At 42.9% G+C, this 19854-nt stretch overlaps 2 protein-coding genes across 2 annotated transcripts in view; both read right to left on the reverse strand.

Moving 5' to 3' along the window:
• Positions 1-1080: 1080 nt before the first annotated feature.
• The window catches only part of LOC306908783 (olfactory receptor 51L1-like), a gene marked incomplete at its 5' end in the record, with an annotated part of 35727 nt that continues 16953 nt past the window's right edge, over positions 1081-19854 (reverse strand). The window contains one exon of the mRNA XM_079481970.1: positions 1081-1394. Within this exon, the coding sequence (XP_079338096.1) occupies positions 1139-1394 (256 nt within the window). The 3' untranslated portion in view covers positions 1081-1138. The remainder of the gene's footprint in view (positions 1395-19854) is intronic.
• Positions 15521-16465, reverse strand: or64a1 (odorant receptor, family 64, subfamily A, member 1; the record flags this gene model as incomplete). Its single annotated transcript, XM_079481945.1, has 1 exon — positions 15521-16465. The coding sequence occupies one exon, from the start codon at positions 16463-16465 to the stop codon at positions 15521-15523; it is 945 nt and encodes a 314-aa protein (XP_079338071.1).

The following is a 19854-nucleotide window of genomic DNA, read 5'->3' on the forward strand; positions in this document are numbered from 1 at the left end:
AATGATGTACCTATTGTTTTATGTACTTAAAGTCCTTTTTTAATTTGAAGTATTTATTGATGTATTAATATTTCATTTATAAATTATCTTTATAATCACGCTTTTTATTGCCCATTAAAACCATAAATAATTAATGACTTTAATCATTTCGCCTATTTTTATTTGGATAAATAAATGATAGGTTAAGTTGTAAGTTGAAAACAAATGTATTAATGCCTATTTCTATTTTAGAATTAGTAATTAAACAATGAAATCCTTTATTACTTTACACACGACTCTTCCGGTCCTTCATATGAGGATGGGTGGTACAAGAATAATCTCTATGAAATAATGATTGACAGACCGACTGGCATTTTAAATTTACAAACCGACTTAAAGTTTAAAATTGTCTTTTTACTTTTTATTGAAGCTAAATTTGAATTACTTTACTATTAAATGAGATTTTTGCATTATTAGCATCAAACACCAAGTTTGGCTTGGCTAGAACACTGGCATTGGCTATATAAATGTATAATTTATATAATGTATAAAACAGTGTAAATGTCAGGTTGTCAGAATTTATGGATATTATCAAGCATCCAAATTCACTCAATCATTTTCATTTATTCGTTCAAGTGGACTTTACAGGTGAACTAATGTAGGAAAGTTGAAAGGAAATGTAGGGAAATTGCTTTCATTATTTGCGAAGTAAATTTGCATAATTTATTGTTATTTTTGTGGTATTTCAGTCTTTCGAGACCCCAGCTTATAACACTGTTGTTTTCTATAATGGTATATTATAAATGTAACTGTGATCATGCCAAAAAGCATAAAAGGTAGATGTAGCCTTTAAGTTTAGGCGCAGGGTATAAGAGATGTAGGATTATGCAGGTTAAGGCATTAATATGTTCTTTATAAGTACAAATAACAGTCGATATGATAGTAATATGCAGTTTAATTAATGCAGTTTTTTTATTTAAGTAAAATAGGCAATTTGTTAAAACTGAGAATTGTTTCCTATACTAAATTGTTACCAAACATAGATAAACACTTGAACATTTTATTGCATCAGAAAGCTAGGGATCCTATTTATCTTTTACTTTTGACAATCTATTACATTTTACAATAAATATAGGTTCATATTTACACAACAACACATCTACCTGGATGCTTTCAGAAGACAAATAATCTTTTTGCGAATATCAGTAAAGTTCAATGCATAAACAAGTGGGTCGAGGATGGGTGGTACAACAATAAACTGTAATGAAATAATGACAGACAGCCCTATGGGAATTTCTAAATTCACCAACCGGCTTAAGATGATCTCAGAAACAATGGCAACAGAGAAATTTAAAAGGATAACTATGTGTGGAATACAAGTTTGATAAGCTTTGCTCTTGAACTGTGATGAGCTTCTGTGACAAATGATAAGAATTCTAACATATGAATATAAAATTAAAATGAATGGAACAACACAAGTTACAATCAATATAAGAAGACCCCAAACGTTACTAATTAAACTGTTTGTGCAAGAGAGCTTAACAATTTCATAATTGTGGCAGTACACCTTCAACAATTTATTATCACACATTTTCAGTCTAGAAGTGAAAAGAACAGAGATACCAAGACAAAACATTGGAAACGTGCAGTGTATGAAGATTAAAGCTGTCAGAACCCTCAAGGTTATTATGTTATGATATTCTAAAGGTTTGCTGATTGCAACCAATCTATCAAATGCCATTAGCATTAATATTGCAAACTCATTTGCTGTGTATGAGAAAATAACAAAACTCTGCAAGATACACGCGTCATAGGAGATTGTGTTTGTATTAGACAGCAAGTCTGTCAGTACCCTGGGGAAAAAGGCAGCTGTACCATACACAGAGTTAATGGACAAACATGAAATCAAAATGTACATGGGCTGGTGCAGCGTCCTTTCCAAACATACTGCAAGAATAGTAAGTGTATTGAGGAATATGATCACACCGTATAAAACAAACCCCAAAGTGAACAAAGCATATCGCATATGTCCAAGCCTTTCAAACAACATGAAGTAAAAATATGTTTGATTTTCCATTAACACAAGATGGTTTTGTTCCCTTCAGTTTATTTCTTGCCACAGGTGCTTTCTTCACGGTTGGCTGGAGACAATAAATTCAAGGCATTGAGGACATTCCACTTAACTGCTTAATAAGGCATTAAAAACAGTACAATATGTTTTTATACAAAGCTGAAATGATGCACATTATTTATATCATGATAACATTATAGAAACAAAATAGTGAAACTGTTTGGTTATAAAATGCATTAAGTACATGAAGTAAAACAAAATATCTCTCTGAAAATGTTATGAGGAATTTGTTCTAATTCATTTATTTTAACAATATTAATAATATAAAATATATCCATTCTGTATCAATATCAGACAAATATTTAACCATGTTAACACATATTACAACCACTGCTTCACCGAAATACCTTCTGTGTTATTCCTTCTAATGATCATCTCAGCATTTCCCCGGAATATGTGTCTTACTTACTTCTGAATCCCTGCGTCTGTTGTTTTAAAGCAACTATGGCTCACCAGTATATGTGCTTGTTCTTTTATATCTTGTAATGTGTCAGGAGAAACATGGCTGAATTTGCATGAGGAACCCCCCCCCATTTTGACATTGCTAAAGCAATACAACCATATTAGTGAACTGTAAAATGTTCAACATTTTCTGGTTATTTGATTCTGTGTCGATAAAACAGCATGTTGAACTTGGGAAGAAAGTTATTCTTTTATTTTTCACACGGTCTATGAAGACCTTTATGACATTATAAATGAAAACAGAGTTGTGACATTCCCATATGTGCAGTGGGAGAATGAAATGCGGAAGTAACCCGTGACATGAAGGGCTTTATAGTTCCAAATATTGCACTGAAGCCCATTTACTGCAGTGTTTCCCAACACCATAGGGTTGCCACCCGGAATCAGCCTGTATTTGAGAATGAAATACTAAGCCCCATTTTGAAACAATGCGAGATGTAGTTTTTTCCGCATGTCCAAATTGTCTTAAATCAGTATCCCATATAAAAATCATGCCACCCACATTCTGTGAAGAACAGTGGCGGTTCTACACGGAGGCCTAGGGAGGCCCGTGCCTCTGTAGAAATGTCCCTGGCCACCCCCGTGGCCACCCCGTGCTGACCAAAAAATAAATATCAATTAATTATGATTTTACATGCGAGCGCCTAAAGCGGAACTAATACGACTCAACGTTCTACACGGGTAAATTAAAGCGGCGCACCCAAACACTGTAGCCGCCTGCGGTGCTGCTGGGCACAGAACCTACTCTTGGAGAGCGGAGCTACAATTTCTCAAAATTAGAAAAAATTATTTGATCTCATAAGTGACTTGTTGTTCTTCCACATAACCATGTTACTTTTGTTCCTTGCATTGATAATAAAATAAAGTTTGTAAATGTCTGGTTTCTATAGGTTTAGAAACATATTCATATCTTATCAAACTTATTGAAGCAGAAGCGAATATCTAAATGTCAGTATCCTTGATACTAGGTCTACACAATGCCCTTACGGAACAAAAATATATGGGAATATACTTCACAATGTAATGCGATATATTACATAATGCATTTCCATATATGGGAAACTAGTGCTTATATTTTTCAATATACTGCAATATATGCATTGACCATGAATGGCTAATACATATACAATATTTATAAATGATGACAAAAATAGCATTACATGTTATATTTACAAAGTTGTATCCTTTATTGTGTACATATATTGCACACATGTTCCCATAATAGGCATAGAAATGTAATGCATGCCCCTAAGTTATTTTTCTTATAATCATGAAACGAGGAAAGGACATAGCATCCTTTTTTGCCCGAATAAACAAAAAAGTGAGAGAAACAAATCAAGGTGTTGAGGAGCAGGAAGAGGGAGAGTCAGTGGAGGTTGGAGAGAGAGCATGTGATTAAAGTAAGGGCTCTGACACAGAGAGGGAAATTCCAGAGGGTGATGAGCATGAAGAAGAGGGTGAGGAGGAAGAAAATATACAGGGACAGAGAGGGGAACAGCCAGAGGGACAGAAAATTGATCCATGTGGATCAAGTACTGCACCGTCAGGTTTGTGATGAAGAAGGTCTTTAGTATTTGCAAAACAGTGCAATGATAATTTCCTTGTTGGCCTACTGTGTGTCCTTAAAATGGTGCTTTCTGCTGTAAATTCCTTTTTGTGACAATATGACTCTAATGTTTATTTTTTTTAAGTAAATACTTGGCTTATAAATTGAAATGCATGTCGATATACATGCATAAGTCATTAAATGTGTGTTTACTGTACATCTTTCTACAGATATCAGCAAGTCCAAGAATGATGTACCAGTCTTGCCCTGCCATCTTGAATATATTCCCAACCACTTTGATGGGGGACAGAAAACGGAGCTTCAGGCCAAACTGGTATAATCCAGCATTGATATGCCAAGTTAAGTGTGGACTCAACTGTCCACAATAGGAAATGGCACATTGTTGTACCCTGGAAGCATTTTTTTTTTATGGCCCTACCTCTTTTGCACCTGCACTCACTCTTGCACTACTGTACAAAATAAATGGTTATATGATTGTAAAGTAAAATAAAGTTTGTAATCTTTAAATATCATTTGTTGCAATTTTTTTAATGTGCCCCTCTGGTTAAACCTAGTAAATTTTATCTAGAACCGCCACTGGTGAAGAAGACTCGTCCTATTATACCCCTGATTGGTTAATACTTTCTGCCATCATTGATTTGATTGTTTTGTTTAATACTGTCAGGTTCACCCAGAGTGCTTAAAAGGGCTCGCAAAATCACTCACTTGACACCCAGCACATTTTCTATTTGAACTGCTGCCGTCTGGCCAGCACTACAGAGCACTAAACATCAAAACACCCAGACATAAGAAAAATTCTCACTTTGCACGTTGGCAGGCAGTTTTTTTGTGTGCATTCTCTCCGAGATGGAGTGTCACGTGTGCATGGCAAGCGTTGGAAAAAGCGCACAGTTGCCGCTTTCTCTTGTAGCTTTATGCAGTTGAGGCGTTGTTAATACTTTCTCAATTCGCATGGATACGCTGCAAACCTGTTTACTGCGCGCACATCTCATTAAACCGACGAGGCTTTTATGCTTGATATGCTCTCCGTTGTATCAAACAGGCCCAGGTCACGCCCCTACTCAAGAAACCCACATTGGACCCTACTATTACCGATGTTACAGACCTGTATTTCTCCTCCCTTTTATTGCAATAACTCTTGAAAGGGCAGTTTTCAACCAAGTTTCCTCTTACCTATCCTAAAATAATCTACTGTATGACAAGCAGTCTGGCGTCAAAACAAACCACTCCACTGAGACTGCTATCGTTCACAGAATCTCTGTGGAAACCATATCCTCGGTCCTGATTCTGCTAGACCTATATTAGGAATCTCTGGCTCCCCTCTCCACTGGTTCCAATTCTACCTCTCCGGCAGATCATTCAAGGTGTCATGGAGGGGTTTGCTGTCCACTGCTCACCATATGATCACAGGAATCGGTGCTTGGGCCGCTGCATTTTTCCATTGTGGCAGGCAGAGACGAGACAGACACAGAACTTCACAGTTTTAGCCCCGGAGGGTGGTTTATTGTATTGGCAGGGTGTTGTAGGTGACTCCCGGAGAGAAGGCTGTGGGGAAGATGGCTCGTCCTCAGTCCGGCAAAGTCTTACGGGTGCTCATGCTTCAGTGTGGTAAGTGGTGCAGGCGTTGTGTAGCAACGGACGTTGCATAGACTCTGACGTTGCGTCGAATCAGACGTTGGGTCGAGTCGGATAAACTGTAGGTTCGTCACCCGCTGGTCTCTGTTCGAGAAGGAAGAAATACCACATGTTAGTAAGGCGTCTCTGGAGAACAAGCTCACCCTTTCTTCTTTTTTTTTTATATGGCGGTTGGCAACCAGCTTTTTGGTGCATTACCGCCACCATCTGGACTGGAGTGTGGATCAAATGGTCAGTCTACACTTTCCTAAATTCTTTTAAATAACACAGTTACCTTCAAAAAGGAAAACAAAAAGGAAAAACAAATTTCACCTGATTCTCTTTGCAGTATATCATTCAAATTTAATGTCATCTGGATTTCCCCAAGTTGTGAGATAAATCTTTGTCTGGCTTGATGGTACTCAGGACAAAACATAATTACATGCTCTATGGTCTCTTGACTATTACAATATTCACACATTCCATCAACATGCTTTTTCATGGTAACTAATGTTCTGTTTAATCCTGTATGTCCTAGCCTCATTCTGGACACCACATCTTCTTCTTGCTTGCTTCTGCATGTATTCCTGCTCCTCCCCACCTTTCCTTAAATACTATGCAGGTGTCTTCCAGACTGTTCGTTATCCCATACAAATTGCCATTTTTCATTTATTTTAGCTTTGATTATACTTTTGACTTCAGCTTTGCTGTATTTAATATTCAACTCTATATCAGACTTCCCTGCTGCTTTCTTTGCACATTTATCTGCTAATTCATTACCTCCTACACCTATATGAGCTGGTACCCATATAAATGTAATACTAATACCAGACTTAAGCAGATTGTTGGCTAATTGCATTACTTCATATACTATGTCCTGTCTAGACTCAGAGTAAGCTCACCCTTTCCTCTTCTTCCTCTGTTTAAAAGGGGTGAGCTTAATGGGGACCAGGTGGTGACGATCTGCAGGTGAGTTGGCTTGATAGTGCTGTTGCCTTGGCGACGCTGATTTGCCACTGGCCTGCTCGTCACACCATCTACATGACATCCTTAGGACCCATCATACGGGCACACGGCTTCTTGTATCACTGTTATGCTGATGACACCTAGATCTACATCTCGTTTCGCCCAGACGATACCACTTTAGCAGCTCGCATAACAGCCTGCCTAGATGACATCTCATCTTGGATGAAAGAGCATCACCTGCAGCTGAACCCGGCCACTAGTGTTTCTCCGAGGTTCCTGGCTGATTCAGATATTGGAATTGCCAAGCTGGATGGTGAGATTGTGTAGAACTACACACCCCACGGTCCAACACAATCTCACCATCCAGCTTGGCAATTCCAATATCTGAATCAGCCAGGAACCTCGGAGTCATATTTGATGAACAGCAGTCCTTCATTTAGCTTCATTGCAAAGACAACGCGATCATACCGATTTGCCTTATTTAACATTCGCAAGGTTAGACCCTACCTCAAGGTGCATGCCGCAAAACTCATTGTCCAGGCCCTGGTAATCTCAAGGTTGGACTACTGCAATGCTCTCCTTGCTGGTCTTCCTGCAAAGGCTATCAAACTACTTCAGCTGATTTAAAACACAGCAGCACGCCTCATCTTCCAACAGCCCAAAAGGGCTCATGTGATACCTTTTTTCATCTCTCTCCACTGAATACCGGTTGAAGCCCCGATCAGATTCAAATCACTGATGTTTGCATGCAGGACTATCACTGGATCTGCGCCGGCAAGTTGTTGAGCATATAATAGGACGAGCAACCTACCTCACTACAGGCACTAAATCCATTTCCCGCTCATTCTCCTTCGCAACATCTTCCTGGTGGAACATTATTCCCAATGCGGTCCGGTCATACACCCTTCAAAGAATACTTCAAATACACCTCTTCGGCCAAAAATACGTACACTAACCCTCTTCTCTCAACAGGTAGTGGTCTAGCTTTTGTTGAAACTAGTAACTTTGTATTGTACCTATTGTACTATTGCTCTTTGTATGACATATTGCTTATTGCTCCCCAAACTCTTTGTAAGTCGCTTTGGATAAAAGCGTCTGCTAAATGACTAAATGTTAATGAAAAATGTAAATGGGTATTTTCAAAATACCAAATACTGTATTTGTTTTTAAATACATTTTTCCAAACAGTACTTTGTATTTGTACTTAAATTCACTTTTCCACACAGTATTTTGTATTTGTATTTTTAATACATTTCTATGTATTTATCCCCATCCCTGCCTAAGAGTCCTTCCTTACTTTAAGATAACAATAGAGTGCCTGTAGATTATTTATGACAACAATCTAACATATTAGAAACCACGAAGAACTGTTACTTTGCTAAACTTGCTTTACTTGTTTTGCTCGGCATGATATGCAAATGGTTCTTGCACGCAAATATGTCATCAACTAGGCTTAATTGTTTATATCACTGGAAGACTATCCCAGTGTGGAGAGAATTTCTACTGGTATACCGCAAACAATATGATATTGTGTATTCCTAGTCCGAGTAGGTGCGATTAAGTGGAAGCAGGGAATACTTTGCGTATTCATGAATTCACGTAATGAAGTAGGGTTGAGCGTTACATGGAGAAATTATTGACCCAGAGACAAAAAACTTTTACATATGCGATTTTATGCTCAGAGTTGAGTTTCAAGTGACAAAATGATTGAATGCTGTGGGACTTTACCTTCAAGCTAAAGTAGTCGTGAATATCCGGTTCAGGTGAGCTCTGCTCCAGGAGAAGGTTTGGACACCCCTGCTTTATGAGACTACTCAGAAACGTTTCAGGTAGTTTGCCTTAATTTAGGTGTATTATGAGTTGGGGCTAAGGTTGTGGTGGGGGTTTCTTATGGATGTTTGTAGTTCATTCCACACAAAAAGTGAAGGATTTAAGTAACCTGGATTAAGAACATGACATGGTTATTTTTTAAAAAATTACCTAAGACATTTAAATATCCTATACATATTTCCATTATACATTCAGTTCTTTTCTGAAAACATCACAATTAGTTTATACCAGTGGAGTAAGAAAAATAAACTTTAAAAGAATAACATGTAAAAAAGGTTTCTTGACTGAGGCTCCAACAACTAGCTTTATTTACTGCGATGGCATATGGAGTTTGTTGTGCAGGAGTGTCATGAAACTGCTCCGAGACTTAGGGTGAGATCCAAATGCAGCTTTATTGGTGGGTAATCCAGAGGCGTAATCCAAATAACAGGCAGGGGTCATACACAGTTAGGCAGTTCAAACAAGGAAACCAACAACACAAAGAAACAAACAAAACAGGCAGGGACCAGAGGCAAAAGAGTGAACAGGGAACCAGGCAATAAATCCAAAAACCAAAATACATAAACCAGGGAAACGCTCAGAAATGCAAACAGGCTAACAAGACTTCGCAGTGAGTGAATAAGTGCACATGGTATATATATAGAGTGAATGTGAATGATATGCAGGTGTGTGTGAAATCAGTGCTGATGAGTCCGGGTAGTGAGTTATGGGAAATGTAGTCTGTGAGTGAATGATAAGTTTGATGTGGAGTGCCCTCTGGTGGTTTTCAAGGGCACTCCAGCTGGTGACCGTTACATAGCCCCCCCTTTAAGGAGCGGATTCCAGACGCTCCTAACACTGTCCAGGAGGGTGGAGGAGCGGAGGCGGACCCGGGGGCGGGATGGAGGGCCAGGACCGTGGAGCGGAAGAGAACCCGGAGACTGAGGCTGAGCAGGCGACCAGGGCGGAGCAGGCTGAGCAGGCGGCCAGGGCGGAGCAGGCTGAGCAGGCGGCCAGGGCGGAGCAGGCTGAGCAGGCGGCCAGGGCGGAGCAGGCTGAGCAGGCGGCCAGGGCGGAGCAGGCGGCCAGGGCGGAGCAGGCTGTGCAGGAGGCCGGGGCTGAGACGTCCCTTCAAGGAGACCAGGCCGACTTGTCGGTTCAGGGGTATAACGCGGGTCTGAAGGTTCAGGAACCGGCACAGGCGTGGATTCGGCCATCTTGTCCCCAGACACAGGCGTGGAGGAGGCCGTCTTGTCCGAAGACACAGGCGTGGAGGAGGCCGTCTTGTCCGAAGACACAGGCGTGGAGGCGGCCGTCTTGTCCGAAGACACAGGCGTGGAGGCGGCCGTCTTGTCCGAAGACACAGGCGTGGAGGCGGCCGTCTTGTCCGAAGACACAGGCGTGGAGGCGGCCATCTTGGGATGAGGCTCAGATATGGCAGACGTGACGTGAACAGTCTCTGGCAGATCGACTCGGCCTTGGGTTGACTCTGGCAGATCGACTCGGCCTTGGGTTGACTCTGGCAGATCGACTCGGCCTTGGGTTGACTCTGGCAGATCGACTCGGCCTTGGGTTGACTCTGGCAGATCGACTCGGCCTTGGGTTGACTCTGGCAGATCGACTCGGCCTTGGGTTGACTCTGGCAGATCGACTCGGCCTTGGGTTGACTCTGGCAGATCGACTCGGCCTTGGGTTGACTCTGGCAGATCGACTCGGCCTTGGGTTGACTCTGGCAGATCGACTCGGCCTTGGGTTGACTCTGGCAGATCGACTCGGCCTTGGGTTGACTCTGGCAGATCGACTCGGCCTTGGGTTGACTCTGGCAGATCGACTCGGCCTTGGGTTGACTCTGGCAGATCGACTCGGCCTTGGGTTGACTCTGGCAGATCGACTCGGCCTTGGGTTGACTCTGGCAGATCGACTCGGCCTTGGGTTGACTCTGGCAGATCGACTCGGCCTTGGGTTGACTCTGGCAGATCGACTCGGCCTTGGGTTGACTCTGGCAGATCGACTCGGCCTTGGGTTGACTCTGGCAGATCGACTCGGACTTGGGTTGACTCTGGCAGATCGACTCGGACTTGGGTTGACTCTGGCAGATCGACTCGGACTTGGGTTGACTCTGGCAGATCGACTCGGACTTGGGTTGACTCTGGCAGATCGACTCGGACTTGGGTTGACTCTGGCAGATCGACTCGGACTTGGGTTGACTCTGGCAGATCGACTCGGACTTGGGTTGACTCTGGCAGATCGACTCGGACTTGGGTTGACTCTGGCAGATCGACTCGGACTTGGGTTGACTCTGGCAGATCGACTCGGACTTGGGTTGACTCTGGCAGATCGACTCGGACTTGGGTTGACTCTGGCAGATCGACTCGGACTTGGGTTGACTCTGGCAGATCGACTCGGACTTGGGTTGACTCTGGCAGATCGACTCGGACTTGGGTTGACTCTGGCAGATCGACTCGGACTTGGGTTGACTCTGGCAGATCGACTCGGACTTGGGTTGACTCTGGCAGATCGACTCGGACTTGGGTTGACTCTGGCAGATCGACTCGGACTTGGGTTGACTCTGGCAGATCGACTCGGACTTGGGTTGACTCTGGCAGATCGACTCGGACTTGGGTTGACTCTGGCAGATCGACTCGGACTTGGGTTGACTCTGGCAGATCGACTCGGACTTGGGTTGACTCTGGCAGATCGACTCGGACTTGGGTTGACTCTGGCAGATCGACTCGGACTTGGGTTGACTCTGGCAGATCGACTCGGACTTGGGTTGACTCTGGCAGATCGACTCGGACTTGCGTTGACTCTGGCAGATCGACTCGGACTTGGGTTGACTCTGGCAGATCGACTCGGACTTGGGTTGACTCTGGCAGATCGACTCGGACTTGGGTTGACTCTGGCAGATCGACTCGGACTTGGGTTGACTCTGGCAGATCGACTCGGACTTGGGTTGACTCTGGCAGATCGACTCGGACTTGGGTTGACTCTGGCAGATCGACTCGGACTTGGGTTGACTCTGGCAGATCGACTCGGACTTGGGTTGACTCTGGCAGATCGACTCGGACTTGGGTTGACTCTGGCAGATCGACTCGGACTTGGGTTGACTCTGGCAGATCGACTCGGACTTGGGTTGACTCTGGCAGATCGACTCGGACTTGGGTTGACTCTGGCAGATCGACTCGGACTTGGGTTGACTCTGGCAGATCGACTCGGACTTGGGTTGACTCTGGCAGATCGACTCGGACTTGGGTTGACTCTGGCAGATCGACTCGGACTTGGGTTGACTCTGGCAGATCGACTCGGACTTGGGTTGACTCTGGCAGATCGACTCGGACTTGGGTTGACTCTGGCAGATCGACTCGGACTTGGGTTGACTCTGGCAGATCGACTCGGACTTGGGTTGACTCTGGCAGATCGACTCGGACTTGGGTTGACTCTGGCAGATCGACTCGGACTTGGGTTGACTCTGGCAGATCGACTCGGACTTGGGTTGACTCTGGCAGATCGACTCGGACTTGGGTTGACTCTGGCAGATCGACTCGGACTTGGGTTGACTCTGGCAGATCGACTCGGACTTGGGTTGACTCTGGCAGATCGACTCGGACTTGGGTTGACTCTGGCAGATCGACTCGGACTTGGGTTGACTCTGGCAGATCGACTCGGACTTGGGTTGACTCTGGCAGATCGACTCGGACTTGGGTTGACTCTGGCAGATCGACTCGGACTTGGGTTGACTCTGGCAGATCGACTCGGACTTGGGTTGACTCTGGCAGATCGACTCGGACTTGGGTTGACTCTGGCAGATCGACTCGGACTTGGGTTGACTCTGGCAGATCGACTCGGACTTGGGTTGACTCTGGCAGATCGACTCGGACTTGGGTTGACTCTGGCAGATCGACTCGGACTTGGGTTGACTCTGGCAGATCGACTCGGACTTGGGTTGACTCTGGCAGATCGACTCGGACTTGGGTTGACTCTGGCAGATCGACTCGGACTTGGGTTGACTCTGGCAGATCGACTCGGACTTGGGTTGACTCTGGCAGATCGACTCGGACTTGGGTTGACTCTGGCAGATCGACTCGGACTTGGGTTGACTCTGGCAGATCGACTCGGACTTGGGTTGACTCTGGCAGATCGACTCGGACTTGGGTTGACTCTGGCAGATCGACTCGGACTTGGGTTGACTCTGGCAGATCGACTCGGACTTGGGTTGACTCTGGCAGATCGACTCGGACTTGGGTTGACTCTGGCAGATCGACTCGGACTTGGGTTGACTCTGGCAGATCGACTCGGACTTGGGTTGACTCTGGCAGATCGACTCGGACTTGGGTTGACTCTGGCAGATCGACTCGGACTTGGGTTGACTCTGGCAGATCGACTCGGACTTGGGTTGACTCTGGCAGATCGACTCGGACTTGGGTTGACTCTGGCAGATCGACTCGGACTTGGGTTGACTCTGGCAGATCGACTCGGACTTGGGTTGACTCTGGCAGATCGACTCGGACTTGGGTTGACTCTGGCAGATCGACTCGGACTTGGGTTGACTCTGGCAGATCGACTCGGACTTGGGTTGACTCTGGCAGATCGACTCGGACTTGGGTTGACTCTGGCAGATCGACTCGGACTTGGGTTGACTCTGGCAGATCGACTCGGACTTGGGTTGACTCTGGCAGATCGACTCGGACTTGGGTTGACTCTGGCAGATCGACTCGGACTTGGGTTGACTCTGGCAGATCGACTCGGACTTGGGTTGACTCTGGCAGATCGACTCGGACTTGGGTTGACTCTGGCAGATCGACTCGGACTTGGGTTGACTCTGGCAGATCGACTCGGACTTGGGTTGACTCTGGCAGATCGACTCGGACTTGGGTTGACTCTGGCAGATCGACTGGGACTTGGGTTGACTCTGGCAGATCGACTCGGACTTGGGTTGACTCTGGCAGATCGACTCGGACTTGGGTTGACTCTGGCAGATCGACTCGGACTTGGGTTGACTCTGGCAGATCGACTCGGACTTGGGTTGACTCTGGCAGATCGACTCGGACTTGACTTGACTCTGGACTGGCGGCCATCTCGTGCAGTGGCGCTGGGCTGGCGGCCATCTCGTGCAGTGGCTCTGGGCTGGCGGCCATCTCGTGCAGTGGCGCAGGACTGGCGGCCATCTCGTGCAGTGGCGCAGAGCTAGGGGATGCTGTGAGATTGTGGAACCCCTCATCCACAAAGCCCACAGTAAAGGACGAGCCGCTTAGCCGAAGGGCGAGGTCAATATACTGACCTAAAGTCCATTGCGGAGTATTGTCAGGCATGAGGTACTCCAACATGTCCTCAAGCCCATAACGGAACATGTCCTTTAATACGGCCTCCTTTACCTCCACCTCATGGCAGAGCTCACAAAACTCCGTAACGTAATCCTCTATCGGGCGGTTACCTTGGCTGAGGCGGAAGAGACGGATGACAGGGTCCATGGTGTGTGTTGCTGCTGGATCTTGGGTGGCGAAGTCTTCTGTCATGAAACTGCTCCGAGACTTAGGGTGAGATCCAAATGCAGCTTTATTGGTGGGTAATCCAGAGGCGTAATCCAAATAACAGGCAGGGGTCATACACAGTTAGGCAGTTCAAACAAGGAAACCAACAACACAAAGAAACTAACAAAACAGGCAGGGACCAGAGGCAAAAGAGTGAACAGGGAACCAGGCAATAAATCCAAAAACCAAAATACATAAACCAGGGAAACGCTCAGAAATGCAGACAGGCTAACAAGACTTCGCAGTGAGTGAATAAGTGCACATGGTATATATAGAGTGAATGTGAATGATATGCAGGTGTGTGTGAAATCAGTGCTGATGAGTCCGGGTAGTGAGTTATGGGAAATGTAGTCTGTGAGTGAATGATAAGTTTGATGTGGAGTGCCCTCTGGTGGTTTTCAAGGGCACTCCAGCTGGTGACCGTTACAAGGAGTAAAACAAAAAAACATGAACTGTCCTTAATCCCTTGTGCTCTTAAATTGTTTTATAAATAATTTATGGTTGTTTGATGTATTTGTACTACACTATTTCATGAATATTATCATTGTTATTAATCTCGTTGCACCCTGAGCTTGTTTAATACAAAGTACGCAAGGTTGTTTTGTGTATGTGCTATGTAATTGTTTGACTTATTTGAGGATGTTGTGTCAGCAGTGTCCTGCCTGTCAAACTTTGAATAAACTAAACTAAACCTGTCCATGGTCTATGCTTCCGAGTCCATCGTGAAAATCTGTATCCTAACATCTTAATACCAATTATATAATATTTTTCCTACCTTTCATACCTTTAAAAAGCTTTTTCAGTAAAACTGCCTTGCAATGCAAAACATTTGAAAAGTTATATAGATACTTATCTTATTACTTTTTCATCTTATTCTTTTTTACTTTACTACTAAAATCCCAGAAACAAGCACTTCAAAATCTGTTGTGTGCCAATGCAATCACAGTACAGGATAAAACTTAACAGCCTTTAATGAATGTGTTTTTCAGATTTTAATGAAATACAAGGATATACTCAAGCCAAAATATATTCAGTGTAAAAAACAAGTCATAGGACAAATAATAATAAGGTGCTGTTGGTACTACACCATACATTAAAGTGATTATTTATACAGATTATATATGGAGAAAAGAGAATATAATCAGTTTTATAACATTTAGATCTCCCTCAGCATTCACAGTAGCACTAAACAAATATTTTTTTCTCTAATTCAATCTGTTAACAGTTAAACTACATGTGCAGAAAGGAAAAGTTTTGATCTTCAACCATTAATCTACATTCCTGGTAAAAAAAAACATCACACATTTACACTTAAATTGAATACAAAGATTATTGTTGGTACACAAATGTTTGGATTAAAAGCACTAAAAAATGTTAGATGGTCTAAAAAAAATCTTTTAAACACGTCTTTTTAATCATTTTGGCAGATTAACTAAATTAATAGTTTACATTCATCGTATTTACTTATTCAGGAACATGGGAAATGTTTGTCCGTCGAAACAAGCACAAAATATGTTTGCGTATTTCTGGCAAATTTAGGCCATAAATGAGAGGATTACAAACAGGTGGAAAAACCAGAAATTCCACTGAAAAAACTAAAGCAGCAATCCTATACTTGTCTGAATCCATTCGACTTAAAGCAATATCACAAAAGATTGCAATAGAGTAGTTAACAAAGCTTATAATGTGAGGAAGACATGTTTGCAATGCTTTGCCCCTAAATTCTTTGGAGCTTTTCTGACAAATAATCAAAATTCTGACATACGTGTATAAAATGAAAAAGGCAGGCAGAAAAACTGTCGTTGTTGTCACAAACAATCCAATAATGTTGTTAGTCGAAGTTGAAACTCCACAAGAGAGTCGAACCACAGACCAGGTGGAACAGTAAAGTCTGGCTATGTCAGTCCCACACAAAGGCAATTTAGCTGTTAAAAAAACAATAAGGCCCATAGAAAACATTGCATAAAGTGATGCTATTCCCATGTACAGTGTTGTTACTTTTGATGTCATAAGTCTGTGATATTTTAAAGGATGACAAATGGCAACATATCTATCATACGCCATCAGAGTTAATATTGTGTATTCAGATATTGCGTACGTATAAATTATATATATCTGAACAAAGCACGCCGACCTGGAAATAACATTTGTATCAGAAAGGATATCGATGAGTATTCTAGGAAAGAAACCAGCTGAGCCATAGAGGTCATTGACCGACAAACAAGTTATTAATATGTACATTGGTTCATGAAGACTTCTTTCCTTAAACACAACAAATAAAATAATGACATTAAACAATAAAATTGCTAAATAAATTAAAATTGTCGCTATTAGGATGAAATATCTGAGGTGAACAAATTCCCTGAACAAAGTCAAATAAAAATATGAAGGCATGGTTCCATTCTCCATTGGGTCACTTGGAGAAAAGAAAATGTAAGTCTCACTTTTTAGGAACCAAAAAGGGAAGTTTGCTAAGTAGTTCCAGGCAGATGGTTGTTGTCACAAGTCGGAGATAGGTATAATTGCTGAGTCCTCTGTAAGCTATTTATGTATCAAGTAAAGATGATCATCAGGTGGTCAGGAACTTACTTTTAGCCCCTGCTGGTAGATAATTGGAACACACTCCGATGATGGCAAAAAGACAACCTTTACTGCACTTCATTAGATTTCTTTGACCTTGCACCTTGAAAGCTTTCGCAAATGTGGTCCTAATGCCTAATGCCCAGGCCTCCTCATAATAAGAGAGCCACACCACAGCCTCCTCATTCGGCAGCTTTACTATGATCCACGGTCAAGACTGCTCCACCATAGAACACAGTCACGCCTGCTCCTCACTAGTCACCCAATTACTGTGGGCACCTTGTTGGGTTCCAATGCCCTGTCCCCTGCCCCATGATCCTTTCTTGATAATAAGATTTATGTAAAATGGAAGAAATCGGAAAACATTATATACATATATTACTTTCAGGAAGTACATTCATATCCCTTGACATAGATCATATTCATTGATCAACATTCAAAAGCCCCATTGTTATTAATAATGAGAATCGTTATTAGTAATGAGAATTGTTATTAATAATGAGAATAAAAAGGCTTTTTAATTTCAAATGAGAAAGGACTCTGGTGTGCTATATCTATGAGTCGTTCCAGATGCAACGACTGAAATATAACTTAGAAATGTTTTGAGACTGTGGCACGTTTTTCACATTTGTGTGCAGAATTGTACTCTTACCGGTTTATTGTCACTTAACTTTACCAGCCATGTAATTTAATAGGACACCTAAAACAAAAAGTTCACATTTTAATGAAACTTAATAAAAATAAACATGTCATTATCAGATCATTAACTTGTTTTTACTCTTATAGTCCCTTGGCCATACAGAAAACATGTTGTCCACCACATTCCTCAGTGGGCAAAACAAATGGACTTTCAGGTTTAATTTCCAACACTTTAATTAAGTCCCTTGGCCATCCAGAAAACATGTTGTCCACCACATTCCTCAGTGGGCCAAGACAAATGGACTTTCAGGTTTAATTTCCAACACTTTAATTAAGTCCCTTGGCCATCCAGAAAACATGTTGTCCACCACATTCCTCAGTGGGCCAAGACAAATGGACTTTCAGTTTTAATTTCCAACACTTTAATTAAGTCCCTGTGGTCAAAAGGCCAAAGATAAGAGTCCTTAATGAGTCCCTGATGAGACTGTTGGCTTCTGTGAAGTATATTGCAACACTGTAATGGAAGGTCAATCTAGGTTTAACTTTTGTGTATCTAATTCTACAGATTATTTGGGGAAATTTACTTTTTGGGACCTTTATTTTGGATATCTTGAGACCTAATTTCTCCCCAGAATCAGGGTAGGTTCTAAACATTTGGCCTAGGCAAAACATTCTTTTGAGGCCCACACTGTAACAGAACAACTCAGACAGCAGATGGTAAGTTAAAAGGCTTGTTTATTTCAGGTAACACAGAGCGTAAATTGAAAGGTTAGTTCAGACAATAGATCAACAATAACTGATAGATCTGATTTCTTGCTTTTAGCAGGTGATTGAGTTTGTGGACACAGGGTTGAACAGAGCTGATGTGCATGCACCTCAGCTTGGAAGAAATTAATAGAGATGCAGTAGATGATGATGGAGTGGAGATCAAAATCAAAAGTTTTTCCGGGTCGCAACCTTCCAAAAGTATTACAGTCTACCACCTCAACGATGGGACTCCATAATCTCCCTTAAAGTGCCATCCCCAGTTCACAGATGGCACATCAGATGGTCTTCTGGACCACGGGAACGGGGATCTAGTGCACTCATCTTATGTTTAGGTCTGGGGTCTCATTTATAAACATTAGATACTTTCCAGGCAAATCTATGAAAAACAATCTTGATTGGAGAATGTGCACACTTGTAAGCAAACTCTGACCCATGCATACTCACATTTTGGGGAAGTGGCGACACATATGTCGAGTTGGTGAACTCAAATGCAAGAAGAACGATTATAAGTATTAATGCCTTACAGACCCTTACATTTTCAATCTGTATCATAAATTAGATCCATGTTATCATTCAAATAAAATCCGGTAGTGTTATTTGTGCTTGTAATGAGTGATAATTGTTTCATAAACACCTTGTAAAATCTAACTCAAATCTAAAAATTAAAATTGCATCCAAATATTAAATCAGTGCTGTCTCACCATCACATTTTTCACTACGGGACCATGCGCATGCGTAGGTAAACAGGCATGTAAATCACATGTTAACAGGTAAGTAATCCACATAATAATAAATCCATAATATATCAGACAAAACATGGTTGCTATGTCTATACACTCACTGGCCACTTTATTAGGTATAACTCACTAGTACCAGGTTGGACCCCCTTTTGCCTTCAGAACTGCCTTAATCCTTCCAGGCCTCTGCGAATTGGGTTACTTTTGAAAACGGCACGTCGCTAGGCCGTGTCACTATTTTCAGTTGAACGACACTGACTAGCCTAGGCACGTCAAAGTGAGCATACTCTTGGCCGTACAGGCAGTGGCCTTTGTTACTCTAGAGGCGAGATAGCCGTCCAGCACTGGAAAGTGTTATTCCCTTACTGAGGAAACGCACTCCGGAGACCACTTCCTACGGCAGGGAGGAGTTTTAGTGGAGACACCTACATGGTCTCACCTGCAGGGGGGAACTCATGGGAACAATGTGTGGTTGTACCGCGAGAGGTGGAGGCCCACCTAGGGGAGGTAATGGGCTACCAACACGGGAGCCAGATCATAAGGATACACCAGACGGAACCGCCCTGTGGGGGGGTTACTATGTGTGAAGAACTATGTCCGGTTATAGCTATACACTAAGTGCTCAGGTAGTACCCGCCCTAAGGGGCAGGCTGCTTCGCTCAGCTTGCCGCCAAAAAGTGCGTAATGAGCGTCTGGGCTCTGCTCAGTCGAGACTGACAGAAAGGGAACCTTGATTAACATCCGTAACAAAGACGTTATACATGCTCAGTGAATGCCTGCACATTTTAGGATATTTATAACAAGTCTATAACTCGCGAAGACCTAATGAAGTGTTTAAAGCAATCAAAACGGTGCAAGAAATTCCTCTGTTACACTTGCAAAGCACAGACCTAATAAACACTGATTTTCTGGTCGTATCTTATCAGTTCTTGTTTTACATTCTGTTAGATGCCTTTGGTTGGTGTTGCATTCATATTTCAATCAAACTCGAGTTCCTTTTAAAATGGGCCGAGACTCAAGCCTACTATATATCCAAAACCCTGCAGCACTCAACTGAGCAAAAGTGCATACGTC

This window comes from Barbatula barbatula (assembly GCF_947034865.1).
Source record: "Barbatula barbatula genome assembly, chromosome: 19".
Lineage (NCBI taxonomy): Eukaryota > Metazoa > Chordata > Actinopteri > Cypriniformes > Nemacheilidae > Barbatula > Barbatula barbatula.